The sequence below is a fragment of the Vitis vinifera genome, chromosome 18 (genome assembly GCF_030704535.1).
Source record: "Vitis vinifera cultivar Pinot Noir 40024 chromosome 18, ASM3070453v1".
NCBI classification, from domain to species: domain Eukaryota; kingdom Viridiplantae; phylum Streptophyta; class Magnoliopsida; order Vitales; family Vitaceae; genus Vitis; species Vitis vinifera.
In genome coordinates, this window is record NC_081822.1 from 33925008 (window position 1) to 33943996 (window position 18989).

Below are 18989 nucleotides of genomic sequence, written 5' to 3' on the forward strand. Positions count from 1 at the left end.
GCATTTTTTAAGAAGGCTATGATGAGAAGTGTAAGTGATGCATCTTTTAACTTAAACTCCCTCATGAATCTATCCCACCAAAATCTTTCAAGTCTATCATTACTAAGTCGGACAGCTAATTTAAGACTGAAATCTTTCCCACCTTTAATAATGTCTTTCCATAGACTCATTTCAAAAGGATCCCTCACCTAGCCCATCTCCCCAAATTTTTCATGTACAATCTTCCTCCACAAGCTCTCCCGCTCAAAAGGAAATCTCTACAACCATTTGCCTTACAAGGCTTGATCAAGGCTCTACAATCTTCTTCGACCCAACCCTCCATACTACTTATCCTTGCAACCCTCCATACTACTTATCCTTGCAAGCATTTGATCAATTTACCAAATAGATCTTTCTTGTTCCCTTGTGTCTCCCTACAAAGTCTCATTGAATTTTCTTTAACCCCCTCATCTTTTTGGGAATTGCAAAAAAGGAGAATAAAATAGATAGGGAGATTTGATAGATTGCTCTAAACGAGTATTCCTCCTTTGGACAGGGTTCCTGCTTTTTCCAAGCAGTCAATTTCCTTTTAAACCTCTCCTCAATTGAATCTCACACACCATAAGACTTCTGAGGAGCCCCATGAGAAGAACGATGAATTACTTTAAAACAAATAACTATTGAACCTCAACTTTACTACAACATCATTGTCCCATTGACATGATACATTTCAGTTTCTAATGCAATTTACAGTTCAGATTTATTGATAACTATAACAATAACCCCATATTTCACCCTATTACCACAAACAAATCCACAAGATTCACCTTTAAAAGTCTGAAGGACTTTGTCACCATGAAGTTTCCACAGTCAAGCAATCCAGAAAGCAGCAATTGGAAGCTACCCAGAGTAGGGTATTGGAAAATAAGCAGCAAACTAGGAGAACAATAAGATTGATAATAAACTTAGAAGATTAGTTCATATGACATCATCTGGAAACAGGATTAATAGAGCATGGCCTAGAAGTCTCAATATCAGTCAGAAATAACCCTACACGAATTCACTAACTCTAGGTCTTAAGTGTTTTAGATACTGAGAACATCTATCTCCAGTCAAACTCAACTAAGAACTATATCAAAAAACAGTTCAGCGATGCGCACCATACATCTGAGTTGCATCATACTGAGGATAACCTGGCTGGGGTGACAAACTTTTTCCATAACCAACTGGTGCAGTTGCTGGTACAGCTCCATAGCCACCTGACTGTGCGGGGATTGACTGATCATAGCTTGGCTGAGTAGGCGTTGGTTGGACATAACCTGGCTGGCCACTTGGTTGTGCACCATAGGCTGAGGCAGGCCCACTGTTGTAAGTGGGATCTGCAGACCCTTGGTATCCATAAGCTGCATTGTTTGCAGTCTGTTGTTCAGCATATCCTGGTTGTGAAGGGTATGGGCCATAACCCCCTTGAGGACCCACTTGCGCATAGCCTGGTGCCTGCTGTCCACCAGGTTGACTGTAACCTGACATAGGCTGGCCACCTTGCTGTGGATATCCTGGGCCGGATGCTGGTTGTGGCTGATTATACCCATCAGCAGCTGGTTGAGACCCATAAGCAGGATAAGATTGCTGCATGGGCCCACTTGATGCATATGGGTATTGTTGTGGAGGTACATTTGGACCATATGATTGGTTTGAAGACATGGGACCTTGATAAGGAACATCCCCAGGTTGACTAGCCCTAGGTGGGCCATAGGATTGTGCTGCTGGTGCCTGTGATGCCATGCCATATGATTGTGGCTTACCATATGGCTGTTGTGGGGGATACCCTGATTGAGCACCACCTTGTGGGTAAACAGGCTGAGAACCATGTCCTCCATATGGAGGATGTGTTGGAGCCTGACCTTCATATTTTGGTTCATCATATCCATGCCCATAGCCCTGTTGAGGAGGTCCTGTTTGGGAATACTGAGCCTGTTGCCCATAATCTGGACCCTGTGGCTGTCCATAATTGTAATTTCCTTGGGAAGGGGGTGGACCCATCCCAGGGCTGGGGGAAGGACCAGGTGCATGAATGGACATAGAAGCAGAATGTGGAGCAGCAGCAGGGGCATCAGGACCATGGCCTCCTTGTCCACCATAGAAATCATAGCCACCACTCTGTGGAGGCCCCTGCATGTTAGCAGGGGGCCTTTGCTCCCACCCTGAACCAAAGCTGCTTCTTGGGGCCATTTGTTGTGGAGGATAACCACCATATGAAGGCGGCGCATACTGCTGATTCTGAGATGGATAAGCTCCTCGTTGGTAATCATACCCTGTTGGCTGCCCAGGATGTGGACCCCGCGGGCCCCATTGAGATGGTCCAGTGGGACCACGAGGTCGATAGCCCTGTTGGTTATAACTGCCTGGGTAGGTTGATGATCTCACAGGCTACTCCAAGAAAATTACAGAAAGAAATAAGTTAGCAAACTAACATAATTTACTAAATAAAATACAAAAAATAAAGAGAGCATGAAGTTGCTGTTTGGAGTTCATATTCGCTGCTTCTGATCCAAAGAAGGGTGTGCTCTTGATTGACAAAGAGATGAAAATAAAGTAGCAAGTAAGATTACAACGTGGAAGACAAGATAATCTGGTCAAATCAACCATGTGAAACTACAGTTAACTTTAATCGAAAGACATGAAATATGAGCAGAGATGATAAGCAAAATAAGGGAAGAATTCAAGTCAATAATGCTGCTAACTTGATGTAAAATAGCAACACAGAAACTGGTAATTCACATACACACTCAACCTACATAAATAACAACTGCCAAGGTCATGCTTAACTAAACAAGAAAGTACAACCAAAGAAAGAAAATGTAGATAAAAGTAGAGAGTCCACCAAAGCAATGCAATAAATTCAAAATTCTATGTATGATATATTTTAGAGTTCAAGATAAGATTTCAAGAAGTACACCAACTGATCCTTGTAATCAATATCTGTCCCTTCTCAAACACAGAAGAAAGCAATGATGAAATGAAACAAGCTCTATGCTGGAACAGATTTATCAACAAGTCTGTAGCAGAATCAGGCCTGCACATACTTTTCATCAATTATATTAATTTGCTTTTTCACACATACCCTGCCACGAAGCTCTTTTATTTTTCAATTTATACAATGCTAGCTCACTTTGGAAACATAACTTTTAGGTTTTGCCAGCACAATTGCTCATTCTTGAATGCAAAAGAATACCTTATTCTCTTGAAAACAGAAAAGCAGATAAAGTACTTTAAATAGTTAATGGTCAATACTCTTACCCAGTTTGGCAGTCTATGCCTCCACACCAGATTCCTGCAGCTATAACTTTCCATAACCATTCAACTGGATAAGTCTAGTTCACTTTAGAAACCTTAAATTCTCCGGGTCACAATTTATGCATGCATATGCTTATATGAGAATCTCAAAACAGGCATATGAAGATACCATGATCACAATTCATTAGGAAGTCAATATCCAGGAAATAACCCAACAGCTATTTTTCAGAAAATTACTATCAAGTCACAAATAAAAATGAAAACTTTAAGCTTTGCTTCAATGATGTACAAAAGAAAGCCTTTAAATTACTAGATGGCTTAACTCACAAATTCCTTTCACCAATTATGAAACAAAAATTTCTAAAATGCTTTTAGTACCTATAAATATAAAATATTCTACATGGTTAGCGGACATACCATATACATCCAATGAACATCATATGTTCCACAGTCATTTCATATGAAATTACAAATGGAATACTTGGAAGAAATAAAAAAATTTGACACGGAACGGGAGCAAAGTACCATCAAATTGGCCCAGATGACAAGATCTCTAATCTAACTTGACATGGCAAACACAGATTCAGGAAAAAGGCAAATCAAGATTGAGAGATGAGATTGAATGTTCAATAAAGCACAAACCCTAAGCATTTTCATTTCAGGTAACTTTGAAAAACAAAGTTATCGATCTAGAAACAATATCATTAGGTAGCATCCATCTCTTTCATTCATCTTTCTAGCAACAACTCTGATCTGAATTCAGTCACACAAATATTCTATATTTCTTAACATTTGGTCATATAAGGTATGGTATTGTAGCATGTGGTTGACGCAAGCAATATAAGTTCTCTCATTGATCCTAGCTTCAGAACCATGCTTTTCAAAACTTGTGATGCACCTCAATGCAAATGAGAGGACAAGTCCATATTCTTCAGATATTTCAGCATATCATCAAATACAAATTTGGGAAGCACTGATCCCACACACACTTTAAGCATGACAACTTCACCAGGCATGACACTGTTTTCCAACACAAGTCTCATGCATAGAACATGGGGGACACTAAAGAGAACTAAGGTTAATACAATATAGCCTTGCTAAATTATGATTTTTAGTTTTTAAGTCTCAAAGCAATCTTACCAACTATTAACATCCTGCAATCGCGAGATTAATGCCTGATACCTCTCTTCAGTGGATGGGAGTGAATAGTGGTTGTCTATGTCTACACCAAGAAAGCAATGCTGGGCCCATGTGAAAGGCAATAGCCAAATCTGCATTTTTAAAGCCAACCAATTCGAAATCGGCACCTTCAACATAAATAAATCATGGCAACCGACATCTCGGATTGAATATAAGATCTTCCTAACAGCATTTCAAGTGACCTTGGCATGGATTATTCATCAATATCGCAAACTCTCATGTGTTATTCAAGTTATGAGCTCTCAGTCCCAGGTAAAATCATTAAACAATTCTTCCTCAAATGGATGAAAAGGCGTCATGTAAGCAACACAGAGCAGCATCCACTATATGAATATACAGGTGTTCACACAGGTAATCATGCCAAACCAGCAACTTGTGACTAAAGGGTAGTTGCTAGCTAGGGCCTACTTCACAAACTCAGAAGGAAATTGAGCATGTTTTGAAAAAACATTTATTTGAATGAAGTAAAGTCGGAACATCAAGGATTTAACTTATAATGTCATAGTGGGATCTAATGTCATCTTAAATAAGTAACTCTCTCTCTCCATTCAAAAGTACCATATGCAAACTACAAAAAACTTTGGCTTAAGATCTATGATACTCTACACATAATACAAGTGGACATTATCACCCCAAGTATTACTTAAGAGAAGTAGAATATATCAGGCAATCCCAACAACATGGGACTCTTTAATCAAACTGCCACATAATGATGTTACCCAATGTTGGAACCATGATAACTTAAGTGAAAAAATAAACAACTGTCTCTCGCAATGGTTTCAGGTTATTTTCTAAGACTTCCTCCAAGGTCCTAGATACACAAACAATAAAAAGGAAAACATGCTGTAGAAAAAAGGTTGAAGCAACCAACAGAACGAATAGTGTAGCTGGTATAATCTAACATACATTAACAATTTATGGATAAAAGGTTATATCGAGCTTCAGACAGATCAGAATGAATCTATTGAATTGTTCCTCTAACTTAATGCAGATGAAATGCCCAATAAAATGAATGTAACATTTTCTGAAGTAATATAGTTCATAGAAATCAAAGTAATCCTTGGGAATTAATAAACGTACTCCCTTCAAACAAGTTCAAACTTTTTCTAAGATTTTATCATCATTTCCTGTATTGAAGCATGACGAGCAAAGCATATCCTTAAGATTGGCAAAAAACCCAAAAGCTAACTTAACAAGCTCAAGTGCCCAGAAAGCTGTAATTGGGGAATCTAAATAAATCTTATAAATAAACATGGTTGCAATAAAATTAAAGAAGAAAGAGCAACTGCAATGTATTCAACCAAACAGGCATAACTTCAAGAACAAACCTGATTCATAACTTCCTTTATCATTTCTCTAGCCATCTCAATTTGCTTCTTGTCACCAGTAACTCTCACAGTCCTTTCTTTAGATTGGTCTCCTTCAGGGAGATGTTGAGGTATCAACTAAACAAGAATTAAAAAGTTAGTATTTGTATGATGCTCCTAGATGGGCATCACCTCCATTGAAATTCCTTCTACACATTTTAATATGTGACTCAGTGCAAGGCATACGATATCAACTACCTGGATGCGAGCCCCTGATCTGGTCTGCAGGCTTTTAATGGTTTCCCCACCTTTGCCTATGATTAAACCAACCTGCATCAAAAGGAAAGCTCAAATAAAGAAGGGCCTGAAGCATATAAATGTTTGGATGCATCAATATCCCAACAGACAAACATAAATAACCTTCTCATTTGGAACTTGTATCTGAACTTGTTCTGCAGCCCCAACAGCCTGTGCAGTAGCAAAACCTCTAGCTACAAGGGAAGGAGAACCCCCTGCATCAGCCTGCAGGACAATACACCAATTTGAGGAAATGTGAAATGGACAATTTTAATTATTTCAAACCAAACAAAATGAAGAACAGGCATTGGCCAAAATAAATATACTGCGCTCAATTGGGCCCAGATTGAGAAGTGATACTAAAAGAATAAAGATTGATTTCGGAAATAGGATTGAACCTCTGCAATAACATCCTTTATAAGTTTCTCAGCCTTGTTTATGTTTTCCAAGCTTCCTATTAGTTCTACAGGCCTTGAGGCAGAATATGGATCTGCATCAGCATCCCTTGTGATCTGGATTTTTGCCCCTGAGTTGTACTGAAGGAACCGTATAGTATCGCCAGCTTTACCAATAAGAACCCCAACCTGGACCAGCATTTGCATGACAACATGTCACCAAACTCTTTCAGATAAAACTTAAAAAATAATAATAATAATAATAAATAAAGAAAGGGAGAGAGAAGAAGAATAAAGAAAGAAAAAGCACATCCCAAACACACAGCAAAATAGAAATAAACCTGTTTCTATCAATCAAAAGCACACAGAAATTGCTAATCATAAAATCAGAAATAAGAATGTGGTCAAGAAGCCTACTTTCTTCCTTAAATGCCATGGCATAAGGTTATTGCGAGTATATATGGGACACATTCTAATGGATGGGACGCCAACACGGTGGTTAGATGGTCACACAGATGTCCTTGAAAGGCTATTGCTCAAGTTTTCCAGGAGTTCTCCCCTTTTGTCCACCTAGTGGTGGGCAATGGGGAGAGAATTCGGTTCTGGGAAGATCTTTGGTGGGGTAACCAAACTTTGTGCTCTCAATATGCTGATCTTTACAGAGTTATTTCTGTGAAAAACCTCACTGTCTCAAATGTCCTTGGCAATTCCTTACCACTATCTTGGAATTTTAACTTTCACCGCAATCTAACGGATTCAGAAATTGATCTCCTTCAGAGATTAATGTCCTCCATTAATTCTATGCTTTTCTCCCCTTCTTCATCAGATTTAAGAGTGTGGTCTTTGTCTTCATCAGGCTTGTTTTCAGTGAAATCTTTTTTCTTGGCCTTGTCAAAAGTCTCAAATCCTTTAATGTTCCTTCTAGCCAAGTTTTTATGGAGCTCAAAAATCCCTTCAAAGGTTAAGGCCCTTGCTTGGTTAGTAGCACATGGGAAGGTAGACACTAATGACAAGTTGCAATTGAGAAGACCCTACAAAGCCCTCTGTCCTCAATGGTGCATTCTTTGAAAAGGAAATGGAGAGTCGATTGACCACCTTTTTCTTCATTGTCCCGTTACCATTGGACTTTGGCAAAGGTTGTTCAATCTAGTAGGGTTGGTTTGGGTCCCTCCAAGGAGCCTTGAGGACATGTTGGTTATTACTTTTAAAGGCTTGGGGAACTCATTAAGAGGCAAGACACTTTGGCAAATTGCTTGCCTTACTTTGATTTGGATGGTGTGGCAAGAGAGAAACAATAGGATATTTGAGGATAAAGGGAGAACGGAAGAGATGGTATGGGATTTGATCCGGTTTTATTCTTCTCTATGAGCTTCTTGTACTGAAGCTTTTAGAGGAGTTCCTTTAAACATTCTACAACTCAATTGGATTGGGGCTTGCGTTTCAAAAGTTTGAAGATTGATGGGGTTTCTCTTTGTTTTTAGAGTTCTATTATTGGGAGTTTTATCCTTTGTTCAATTTGTGTAGGAAGGACCTCTCATCCTTCCCTTGGTTTTTTTCTCTTTTTCTTGTCTCTTTTTTTCTTTCTTGTATTTGTTTTTATATTAATATATTCTTCTTCGTTTCTGATAATAAAAAAAAAAAAAAGTGCCTCAAATTAGTATTTTCATTTTTTATTAAGAATATATATAATTTATTCAATTTCTTCTATTCATTAACTTCTCTCTATTTTTTGAGGGCATATGCATGCAGGAACCAAATGATAAACTAAACTCAAAGTTCAGACACCGTATCTCCAAATATTAACTAAACAAAACCACCTGCAACCTCACAGTGTGTTTTGCAAACACAAAACTCTTTTCTGCCATCCACTTTACCTAGAACCATACATTGTGTTGAATGATAGGCCACCAGGTGATATAGACAAGTGGCAGCCACTTTTAAAGGTTTATCAGAGGCGCAAAGGAGTGGGCTCCAAGGCCCAAGCTTTAATTGGGCACTCTCTGGATGATAATGGGCTTAGTTGAGATCTTATACAAGTCAATATGGGTTCAGCCTAGAAAGTACTTTCAGAAATTAAGTTATGGGTCTAGCTGATGGTTATAAGTTACCATTTTCAGTCATTATTGTTGTCATTTTCCAATGATCTTTAATGTGGTCAGTAGTCATTCCAGGTTTGTCATTTTCAAGTTGCATTATTACTATGTCTAGTTCCAAGGAGTTATAAGTCCCTAGAAAAGTCTTATATAGTAGTTGATTAGTCTTTTGGGAGGAATCAATGAACGAATAAATTTTCAGCAACCACTTTTTTTCCTTTGTGTGATGCAAAGAGTACTTGGGTGTGAAGCCTAAGGTTTCTAGGAGTGATTCCTAAGGTCCTTTCAATTATACTCTCCTTGCATTTTACTTTCTGTACTGCATCACCAGGTTTTCTCATGGCACCTCAAACTCACACATTCTAGCCTTCTCCTGGTGATCTAAGCAACTTTAATGACTCTTAACATAATATGTAAATTTAAGGTAACCATAAAATGTAAGGTGCATAGAAAATCTTAAACATGCAATCTAATAAATATTTACATTATTTTAGTAAAAGTTTAATATATAACACCCACACATGTGACAAGTGTGATTGTCCTACTTTATCAAACAATCATTTTAATTAAATTTAACAAGCAGATTTGACGTCCATTTTATTCTGATCAGATAGATATCATTTATTAGGCCTTTGCAAATCCACAAGTGTTTCACTCAGAGACAAAGAAACATCAAACTGGACTACTTACCCTGAGTAAACATTATGCAAACAGGAATCAAGCATCATATATTAAGGACCATACCCATATAGACACCATAGAATATTTAAGATAATAGAGAAATTTAAATTTTAAGTATTGCTAATTTTATCTACATGGTTAATGACTAAACATCAATGAACTGTAAGTTGTTAATGAAATTTATCTTCTATCTATAATCTGATTTCCAATGTCATGAAAAAGACAAAAATCTATCATTTAATGCTTGCTTTATATGACAATGATCATAATATATTTTGATGGTAGTGAAGTTTTTGAGTAATAAACTTTTGAAATTACTAGACAAGGTATAAGATACATGATATTAAAAAAGCACAAGGAAAAATTACAAACTAAGACAACCTAGCTGCAGAGAGACAAAAACTTGTCTGCTGCATGAAGCATCAGCACTAATCAACCAAGTAGGACTAGAACCATGAAAGCTTTTCACTCAAGGCTCTAAGATATACCCAGGGATGAGCTTTCTAAAGCAAAATTACACCCTGAAAGGAAAGCCTGTCTGAGCATTTTTCCCCCCTTCCCTCATTCCTTCCAAGATCCCAAAAGAGGGAGAATTTTTGTGAAGCAAAGACTACGACTCAAAGAATTAAAATATAGTAAATCACAAGGGATTTAGGTAGTGATGAGGAATATTCATCAAATCACCAAGTCCAGCATGTACCTTCCCCTCATCCCTTCCAAGATCCAGAGAGAGCGAGAATGTTTGTAAAGCAAGACTATGAATCAAAGAATTAAAATATAGTAAATCACAAGGGAATTAGGTAGTGACAAGGAATATTAATTAGATCACCAAATACAGCATCTAAGTTAGATCAAACAAATAAAATATCAATATTGACAATAGCAAAGTTCTAAAAGTACCGATATCAATGTTGATTCGGGAAAATGGAAAATATTAGCACGAAAGCGACGGAAGTTTGAAGTAAGATTTCCCATATCCATGCTCATGGATATTGAAGATATTGACACACCAAAGGTTATTCAACACAATAATCAGACCCATCTTTTTTTATTGATAGGCACAATAATCAGATCCATCTAAACTTCTTTAAAGGTTAGGGAAAAAAAAGTACTTTAGCAACTTAGTAACCCAACCTTATTATTAGGGACCTCCATTTTCCGTGACATTGTCTGAGTCTCTGATGTAGGTTGCTGTTGCACTTCAGCAGAGGGAACATCCCCGACCTCTTGTTGAGGAATTTCCTCAGCAGGTTTCTCAAATTCCTCTCCAGTGGGTTGCTGAGGATTTTCCAACTGAGGATTCTCAATTGAGGGTTCTTGGGTATCCTCCTTCTGCTCATTATCAGTAGAAGGTTGCTCATCATTCACAGCCTCTGGAGCTTCCTCAGTTGGATGTGGAGCTTCCTGTGATTGGGCATTCTCCACAGTCAGTTCAACATTTTCCTTTATGACCTCATCTTCTTTCTCCCTTTGGTATCCATTCTCAGTCGCTGCCATCATCAAAAAAATAAAATTATTAGCAAACAAAATTACTCAGATAGTGTTTGCTTCGGTTACAATTTTAAGTGCTCTTATTACTTTTGAGAGCAAAAACAAATCAATTTTTTGCATCTAAAACAAGAACATGTAAAAGAAGATACTAACTAAAAATCACCTCCTACTATACAAAGAGCCCAACAAAGTTATGTACAAAGTTTCAATTGTTTTCTTTTACTCCAGTTTCTTGGAATCCAAACAGAAATCAGCATGGAAAACTATTTTCCAAGGAAAAATAGTCAAACAATGATCACATATTTTTTTCTGTTAACCTTATAAAAAAAAAATGAAAAAGAAAAGGTGCACATCACAACATAACTCAGCCAAAAGTACAATATAAATGTACACACACAAAAGGTTTAGTTTTTGTTTCTCCTTTCTTGTCTCTCTCCTCCCTCGATTTCCCCAGAAACCAAACAGTACAATAAATAAGCAGAAGCAACCATCTCCTGAGGAAAAAAAAGGTCATCCATTTACCACAATAACAGAAAAAAGGAAAGCACATACTTATGAAAAAATGCATCACCAATGATTTCATAAATATTTTTGCCTTCTCAGAATGCAATAGAAAGCAATGAGCTCATCAAAGAGAAAAATTAAAATCAACCAAAACAGACAATATATATAAAATTTTGCGACTCCTATATTTCTCCGTTGTTTTCTTCGCCCTTGGTTTCTCGGGAGCCAACCAAAGCAACAATTCTGTATGAACAGTTATTTCCAAGAAAAAATCACTTAAGGGAAATTATGATTTCGATTTTTCCTATATCTCCCCTTTCTTCTTTTTTTTTTCCTACTTTTTCCCAGCAACCAAAAGAGCAAAATGCCTGTATAAGGATACCAATTTCCCCCAAAAATGTGCAAGAAGGAACTGAAGAAACACAACAAATCAGCAACGAGTTCACAAGCATTTTCGAACCCTGGAAAATATAATGCAATGCAATGCAATGATCTCCATAGAAAATAAAGATCTCCAAAGAAAATAAAAGGAACCCCATAGAAAAATAACAAAAATCATACATGCACTTATTTTCCTACTGTCCTTTTCCTCCATTTTCTCGTAAACCAAAAACATAGCAACAAATCGTCTGGACGAGAAAAAATTCACACCAAAAAAAGAAGAATGATGGTTTCAATGTTTCCTATATTTACTATTTCTTCCATTTTCTCAGCAACGAAACGAAGCAACAAATCGGCACAGACAACCATTTTGCAACAAGAAAAAACACACAGACTAAATAACCCTAGATTTCGCGAACATTGTCGAAACCCTAGAAAACCCAACCAAACCCATTGGTCCAACGGATTCAACAATCCAAGTACCTAAATCATCATCCTGGTCCTCGACCCGAGGACGCTTCGCCTCCGACTCATCGTTCGCCACATAGTCCCCCGCGTCAGCGCCCTGGACACCGTCCGGTTCCGCCTGCTCCGGGGCTTCGGGCTCCAAATCTTCGAGCTTCCGCTTGTGATCGGACGGCGCGGGGCTGGCGCCGGCGACGACGACGACCTCTTCTTCCGCCATGTGATCCACAGGAAACAGGTGCTACTGGGCCGAGACGAGTAAACCCTAACCCTAGATAGGGTAACAAAGAGAAGAAAGCTAGGGTTTAGTTTTGTGAGATAGCAAGAGAATGGTTGAAATATTGAGACAAAAAAAATATATGAAGGTATATTATATATAGGGTTTAAGTCAGCAGATGACGAGATATTTTTGGTCTCATCACATTAGGTTATGTTTTCTTCGTGGGTTGAGTATGTTTTTTCTATTATTATCATTATTATTATTATTACTATTATGACAATTTTGGTAACTTTTCTTAGAAATAGTTTTCAAATATGAAATTATTTAGAAAATATATTTTATTTATTTTTTACAAAAACATTCTTGTGACAATTTGTTTTGAAAATAAATTATTTTTTAATAATTAAAAAGATTAAGACCTTTTTTGTTCTCTAAAATTAAAAAAAAATCAAGAAAACGCCTTAGAAATTTAAAAATCATTTTCTATTTTTAATTTTAAAATATAAAATCGTATGTTTTTTTATAATATCTTTTAATTGTTTTATAAACTTTTCACTTGTTTTTTAAAAGTGATTTTAAAAAATAATCATACAAATATATAGAATAATTATAAATAAAATATTAGATATAAAAATTATTTTTAAAATGTATTTAGATTATTAAAGATATTTTAATTTTTCAACCTATTTTTGTTTTACAAAATATAAAAAACTATTTTTTTAAATAATTATCAAACAAAAAGTGGTTTTTCTTAAAATATTTTTACAAAAATTATCTATGGAATATTTATTTTTCACGAAATATTGGAAGTGAATTTTTAATATTTTTTTAAGTGTTTACTTTTCAAGATAAAAGTATTTTTTTAAAAATACTATGGGATGGGCTCAAAAAATACTTTAAAAAAATTATGTCATATATGTGTATTGTATCATTATCGAAAATAAATTTGAATTCCTAAATAAAAAAATTTTACTTTAAACTCGGAGATAATTCTATAATGTTTTCTTGGAAGAATAGTCTATTTAAAAACTTATAACATTATTATTTGAAAATAATTTTAAAAATATTTCTTAAAAATAATTTTTCATATTATTTATGTTTTATTATTATCTATATTTATATAATTATTTTTCAAAACAACATCAAAAAAATAATTAAAATATATATTTTTCTTAAAACCTTACTTCCATGACAATTTTCAAAAAACTATTTATATTAAAAAAAATTATCAATCATGTTTTGGATTCTAAAAAATAATTTTTTATTTTTAAAATTAGAAAACCGTTCACGAAAACAATTCTGAAAATGCTTACAAATTTCCATCAAATAAATGTGGAGTAACAAAAGACTCAATCTAATATCTTATTCATGTGTTAATGGTCAATTGAGTTGCTTCCCAACACAAATTAATTGTTTTTGAAAACTATATTTTATTTCTTAGGGTTTGGATTGCCATTGGTTTTTTGAAAACCATACCCACTCTGTGGCCCACCTCTATCTCTTCTTTGCCTTTCTTTCTCACTTTCCTCTCCTAACATGCACACACTCTCTCTCTCTCTTTCACTGCCCATTGCAGCTCCTGTCCTGCCTCCACCACACATTTGCACCATACCCACCTAATTCGCCTTCACCGCCGTACCGCATCACGTCCTCTCCTCCACCATCTCGCGCTTAGCAGCCTCTGTCCCTCTCATCCTCTCTCTCACAATCACCATTACACTCGCTCGTAGTTAAAAGTCGTGTATCGATCATCGACTTAAAATATTCCGAAGTACATTAGTCTCGACATCTCGATTCATTATCGAGCGATACACAAAATAAAATAATTCAAAAAATTATAATAATATTATATAAATTATATTAAAAAAAAGTATAATTAGAAATATTCAAAAATTAATAAAACAAAATTATCGTACAATTAACATTATTTAAATAGTTATTAAAACATCTACTCATTTCTTAATGTAATTTAATTTTACAAAATTATAAGGTAATTTACATGATATAATAAATTAAAAATGATTCAAATATGATATATAATCTTTATGATATAAAAAATAATTATTGAGTTCCTAATATAAATGTGTTGTCAAATTATTAATTTTATAATTATGATTCTTTCAAAAATATTTGTTTTAAATAATTATTAGTTTTCTAATATAATTTAGATTATTATAAGACACAAATTTGCATGATATAATAAATTAAAATTTATTCAAACGTAAACATAATCTCTATATTAAATAGATACATGCCCTATGAAGTTGATAAACTTAAGAATGCATTTTATAGCATCTATCTTATTACCATTAAATCTCATGTTACCTATAAATTATAAAATTACAATTTTACTTTACCAAATATGGTTTTCACCACCACAACAACCACCCAATTGCAAACCCACAATAGAAACTCTTCCCCAATGTTCGTAGTCGTCATAATCATCGGACAATGAAGCAATGCTTAGTCCACTCAAATCGCACGTTGATGAGTCACCAACCAGTACCAAAACTCTCATACTCCATCAATTGTGGTGAGGTAAGTGATATAGGGAATCTACATGATTTGGTCAATCAATAGGATTCATGTTCAATTATATCTATCCATATGTGTCCAATTATCAATTACGTTGTGTCTGTCAATTAGTCTTTGTATAGGAATAGACACTATGCATAGGAAATATAAGGGAATCCGCATGATTTGGTTAATCAGCAGGATTCACATTCAGTTATATGTGTCCAACTGTCAATTACGTTGTGTCTGTCAATTAGTCTTTGTATAGGAGTAGACACTATGTATAGGAAGAGTTTGATTACGATTGTATTTCCTATTATAGCATTAAATGTGTACTATATTAGAACACATTGCTAAGGAATGATAAAGTTGAGCAAATTACCAATATGTGTGTAAACTTTATTTGATATCAGAGCGGTTCTTCTCTTATGAGAAATGCAACGTGCATCCAATACCATGTCGTCAATTAGTGTCAATTCCACCCCACCGCCTGTGCATTCGGGTTCATCAAACTCCTCTAATCTTCCTTTGGTTGCTATCAACACCTCCAACCAACTCCCTTACAAACTTACACACTCAAATTATCCCTCTTGACGTGCTACGTTCCTTACCATACTCATTGGATATGATCTAATGGGGTATTTGGATGGAACTATCAAGTGTCCTCCTACATCGGCTGCTACTTTCTCTTCTCCTGCCATTGCTTGCTATGCTCATTGGCTTCGACAGGATCAATTGCTCCTCAATACAATTTTTTCTTTCGTTTCGAAGACGGTCATTCCTCTTATTGTTATGTCCTCTACGAGCCATGATGTTTGGCAACACTTTGTCCGCTTATTTTCAAGCAAATTTTGGGCTCGTATTATGCAGCTTAAGGAAGACTTGTGACAAAATTCTTTCTCGCCTTGCTGCCAATTGTTATACTTCCACCTCCAAAAATGGAAAATGGCAACTAGATTTCACTGTTTTTCACTACATTACCTCGGATTTGGCTAATTTTTCGATTTACTCGGAGTATGATGGTCAATATGAAGTTGTCCTTGGTAATGGTACAAGTTTACAAATCGCTCACATTGGCTCCACTTCCCTTCCCTCTACCTCTTGCTCTATTTTCCTTAAAGAAACCTTTCATGTTCCTCTCATTAAAAAAAAATATTATTTTTGTCCATAAGTTTACTCATGATAATGATGTTATTGTTGAGTTTCACCCTTATTTTTTCCTTATAAAGGATCGAATGACGGGAATAGTGCTCATGCGCGATAGGTGTGAAGATGCAGTCTATCCGACGGCGAAACAACCTCCTCCTTATCAAGCCCATGCAATAAACCTTGTTGGAACTCGAGTTCCTTTTGAACAATGACATCATCATTTGGGACACCCTGCTCCTAAACTTTTATTCTCATTGCTACGAAGTCACTTGTTACTAGTTTCTTTATCGAAGTCTTCCATGTCTTGTATTTCATGTCAATGCAATAAATCTCACAAATTTCCATTTACGTGTATTTCCCTTACATGCCATGCTCCATTAGAATTTGTTTATGTTGATATTTGGGGTCATTTCCTTGTTTCCTCTATTGATGACTTTTGCTATTATGTCATCTTTGTTGATTATTTCACAAAATATTGCTGGTTTTATCCTATGAAGAACAAATCTGATGTTAACCATATTTTTGTGCAATTAACCACTATGCTTGAAACACAATTTTCTTGCAAAATTAAAAATCTATATACAGATAATACTTGTTCCTAGGCTTATTTAGTTTTTGGTTTTTTCATTATTATTTTATATGGGTTATACATTATTTTATTTTGCTTGGGTACTAATCATTGGTTGAGTTGCTTATTGACTGAGCTTTGGATATTTATGAATCATGACCACATAGTGGATGAGATTCGCAGAAGAATAGAAGGTTTGAGAGGATGTGTTTAAAAGCACTAAACCCTAGGCAGCGAGAGCAGACGGGCTCTCATCTTTGCTCTCATCATTGTTTATTATTTTTGGAGCTTCAATGGGAAGTTGTGGAAAGTTTTCACTCTATTTAAGTATTCTTCTCTAATTTTTTTTTTAATAAAATTGTTATTAAAATACAGTTATTTAAAAAATAAATATAAAAATACGATACTTTTCAACACTTATTTTTATACTGAATTCGTATTTTTAAAAGACAAATTCATTTTTTATGCTAAACTCATTTTTTATAAAGACAATTTCATTTTTTGTATTAAATTCGTCTTTTAAAAAGATGAGTTCTATTTTTACCTTAAAACATTTTATACAAAGACAAGTTCATTTTTACATTAAACTTGTCTTTTGAAATAACGAGTTTTACTCAAAATTAAAAAGTACCATAAATTTAGAATTATTTTTTATGTTACGATTTTTCAAAACACAATTGTTGCATAAAAGTAGTTAAACACACTAGTGCATTCATCATGGAAAACTCATTCCGATAACTAAGACCAATCATCCTTCTAATTAGGAAGTTATGCACTATAACCTCAAATGGATTGCCTAAGTCAATGGATTGGTTGTTAACAAATCATCTCTTTGTAAGGAACTCATAACTTGAATATTTTGTACAACTCCTAATATACTCAAGTCATGTACAATGAAACAGATAAAATAAATGAAAAATTGGAATATTTATTAAATAATAGTAAATTCATAAAAATGTTACAGCATGTCATGCTTTTAAGAGTTTTATCCTAACAATGTAAGAGTTTGTAAATAGTATTTCTAAATTGAAATAATCCATTAATTGAAGCCTAGTAGCACTAATTAATCAATTTGGACTTACGTGAGTTGAATTAAGTGATCTAAGATAAGATGAGCTCAAGTCACTTGAGCCTATTAGAAGCCTATATAAACCCCTTTAAGGGTTTAGGACTTCAATCTTGATAGTTTAGTCTTCTCATTCACTCTAGAGAAAAAGAAAAAAAAAAGCCTTGATCACCACTTTTCTATGAGGTTTTCACTACCCCTATGTGAAGTTTCTACCACGTCAAGTGTGAAGAGTAAAGGAAAAAGAGCAATTAGGTGGAAAATCTTTTGGCCTATGAGATCTGTATTCATTCTTCATCGATAAGGAACGATTTAGGAACACTTAGATCTAAGGTAAAGCACACAGAACCTCTAGATATTAGTTTTATTATGCTTATTGTCACAGGATGCTTCAAATGACCCTCCTCATGGGCTTATATAGAGCCCAGGAAGCTTCTAGAGACTCCTACACTTAGCCATCAGTGGGAAGAGTGTGGAAAGTTTTAGAGAAGCTTAGAGAAATCCACACATCTCTACACTATGGAAGGCATGAGAGGAGTCCAAGGTTTTTTAGAGAATTCTAGAGAACTCTTGTATATTCTTGTACATAGAATTTGTAGGGTGTTTTATAATATTTTTTATTTGTAAAGAACTCTCCAAGGTTCTAGAGAGTTCTATTGGTGCCTATAAATAGGTGAGGGCCTCATTTGGCCAAGACACCACCCCAAAGACCACCCAAGAACCTAACCAACCAAGCAAGTAAGTTCTCAAAAAACTTGTAAAGCTTCCTTTGAGCAATAAAAGTTTCCATTCTTTAAAAGTTGTCTACTACACCTTCTCAATGTGGAAAGTCGTGAGCATCTTAGCCTAGCATGCTAAGTATTGGGAGTAAGGCTGACTTAGTAAAATCAAGTGTCTTGACTTGTCTAAGTGTCGCACGAGCTTAGGAAAAGACTAAGTTCGTTACTGTGGTATTAGAGCGCAACTGAGAAGCGGGAATAGTAAAGGAAGCATGTCGGACTCCAACGTGGATGAGACTAGTGAGCAAACACATGGGAGGGAGACCGAGCCTGCTGCACGAAGGATAAATCTCGTGATGTTGTTGCCAACATGGAGGCAAGGTTAGCTAAGATGGAGCTAGCCATGGTGGACACTCGGGAGAGGTTAGACTTGATGAAACAAGGCATGGAAAATGGCTTAGAGGATCTAAGGGAGTAGATCCAAGACCTTCGTGAAGGAATGCTAGTCTCACAAGTTCAATTAGTGTCACACAAGGAGTTTGTGTCCTTCCAAGAAAAGGTCTTGAGCATGCTTACTAGCATGGAGTCAAGGATAGAGGCCTTGGCCACTTGAATAAAGTCTCGAGACCAAGAGGTTAGGTAGGAGTTGGCCATCTACAAGGT

At 35.6% G+C, this 18989-nt stretch overlaps 1 protein-coding gene across 2 annotated transcripts; it reads right to left on the reverse strand.

Annotated features, from left to right (window-relative positions):
- Window positions 1–904: 904 nt before the first annotated feature.
- LOC100253453 (uncharacterized) lies at window positions 905–12513 on the reverse strand. 2 transcript variants are annotated; one of them, XM_002277492.5, is made up of 7 exons: window positions 12109–12513; window positions 10384–10739; window positions 6479–6664; window positions 6204–6305; window positions 6042–6113; window positions 5805–5921; window positions 905–2409 (listed from the first exon to the last, which is right to left on the reverse strand). In XM_002277492.5, exons 1-7 carry the CDS (start codon window positions 12308–12310, stop codon window positions 1126–1128), a joined length of 2319 nt encoding a protein of 772 aa, XP_002277528.2. In that variant the 5' UTR covers window positions 12311–12513; the 3' UTR covers window positions 905–1125. The 2 variants fall into 2 exon arrangements, with proteins under 2 accessions (XP_002277528.2, XP_010645879.1); XM_010647577.3 differs by having other exon boundaries at window positions 6039–6113; window positions 12109–12502.
- Window positions 12514–18989: the final 6476 nt, after the last annotated feature.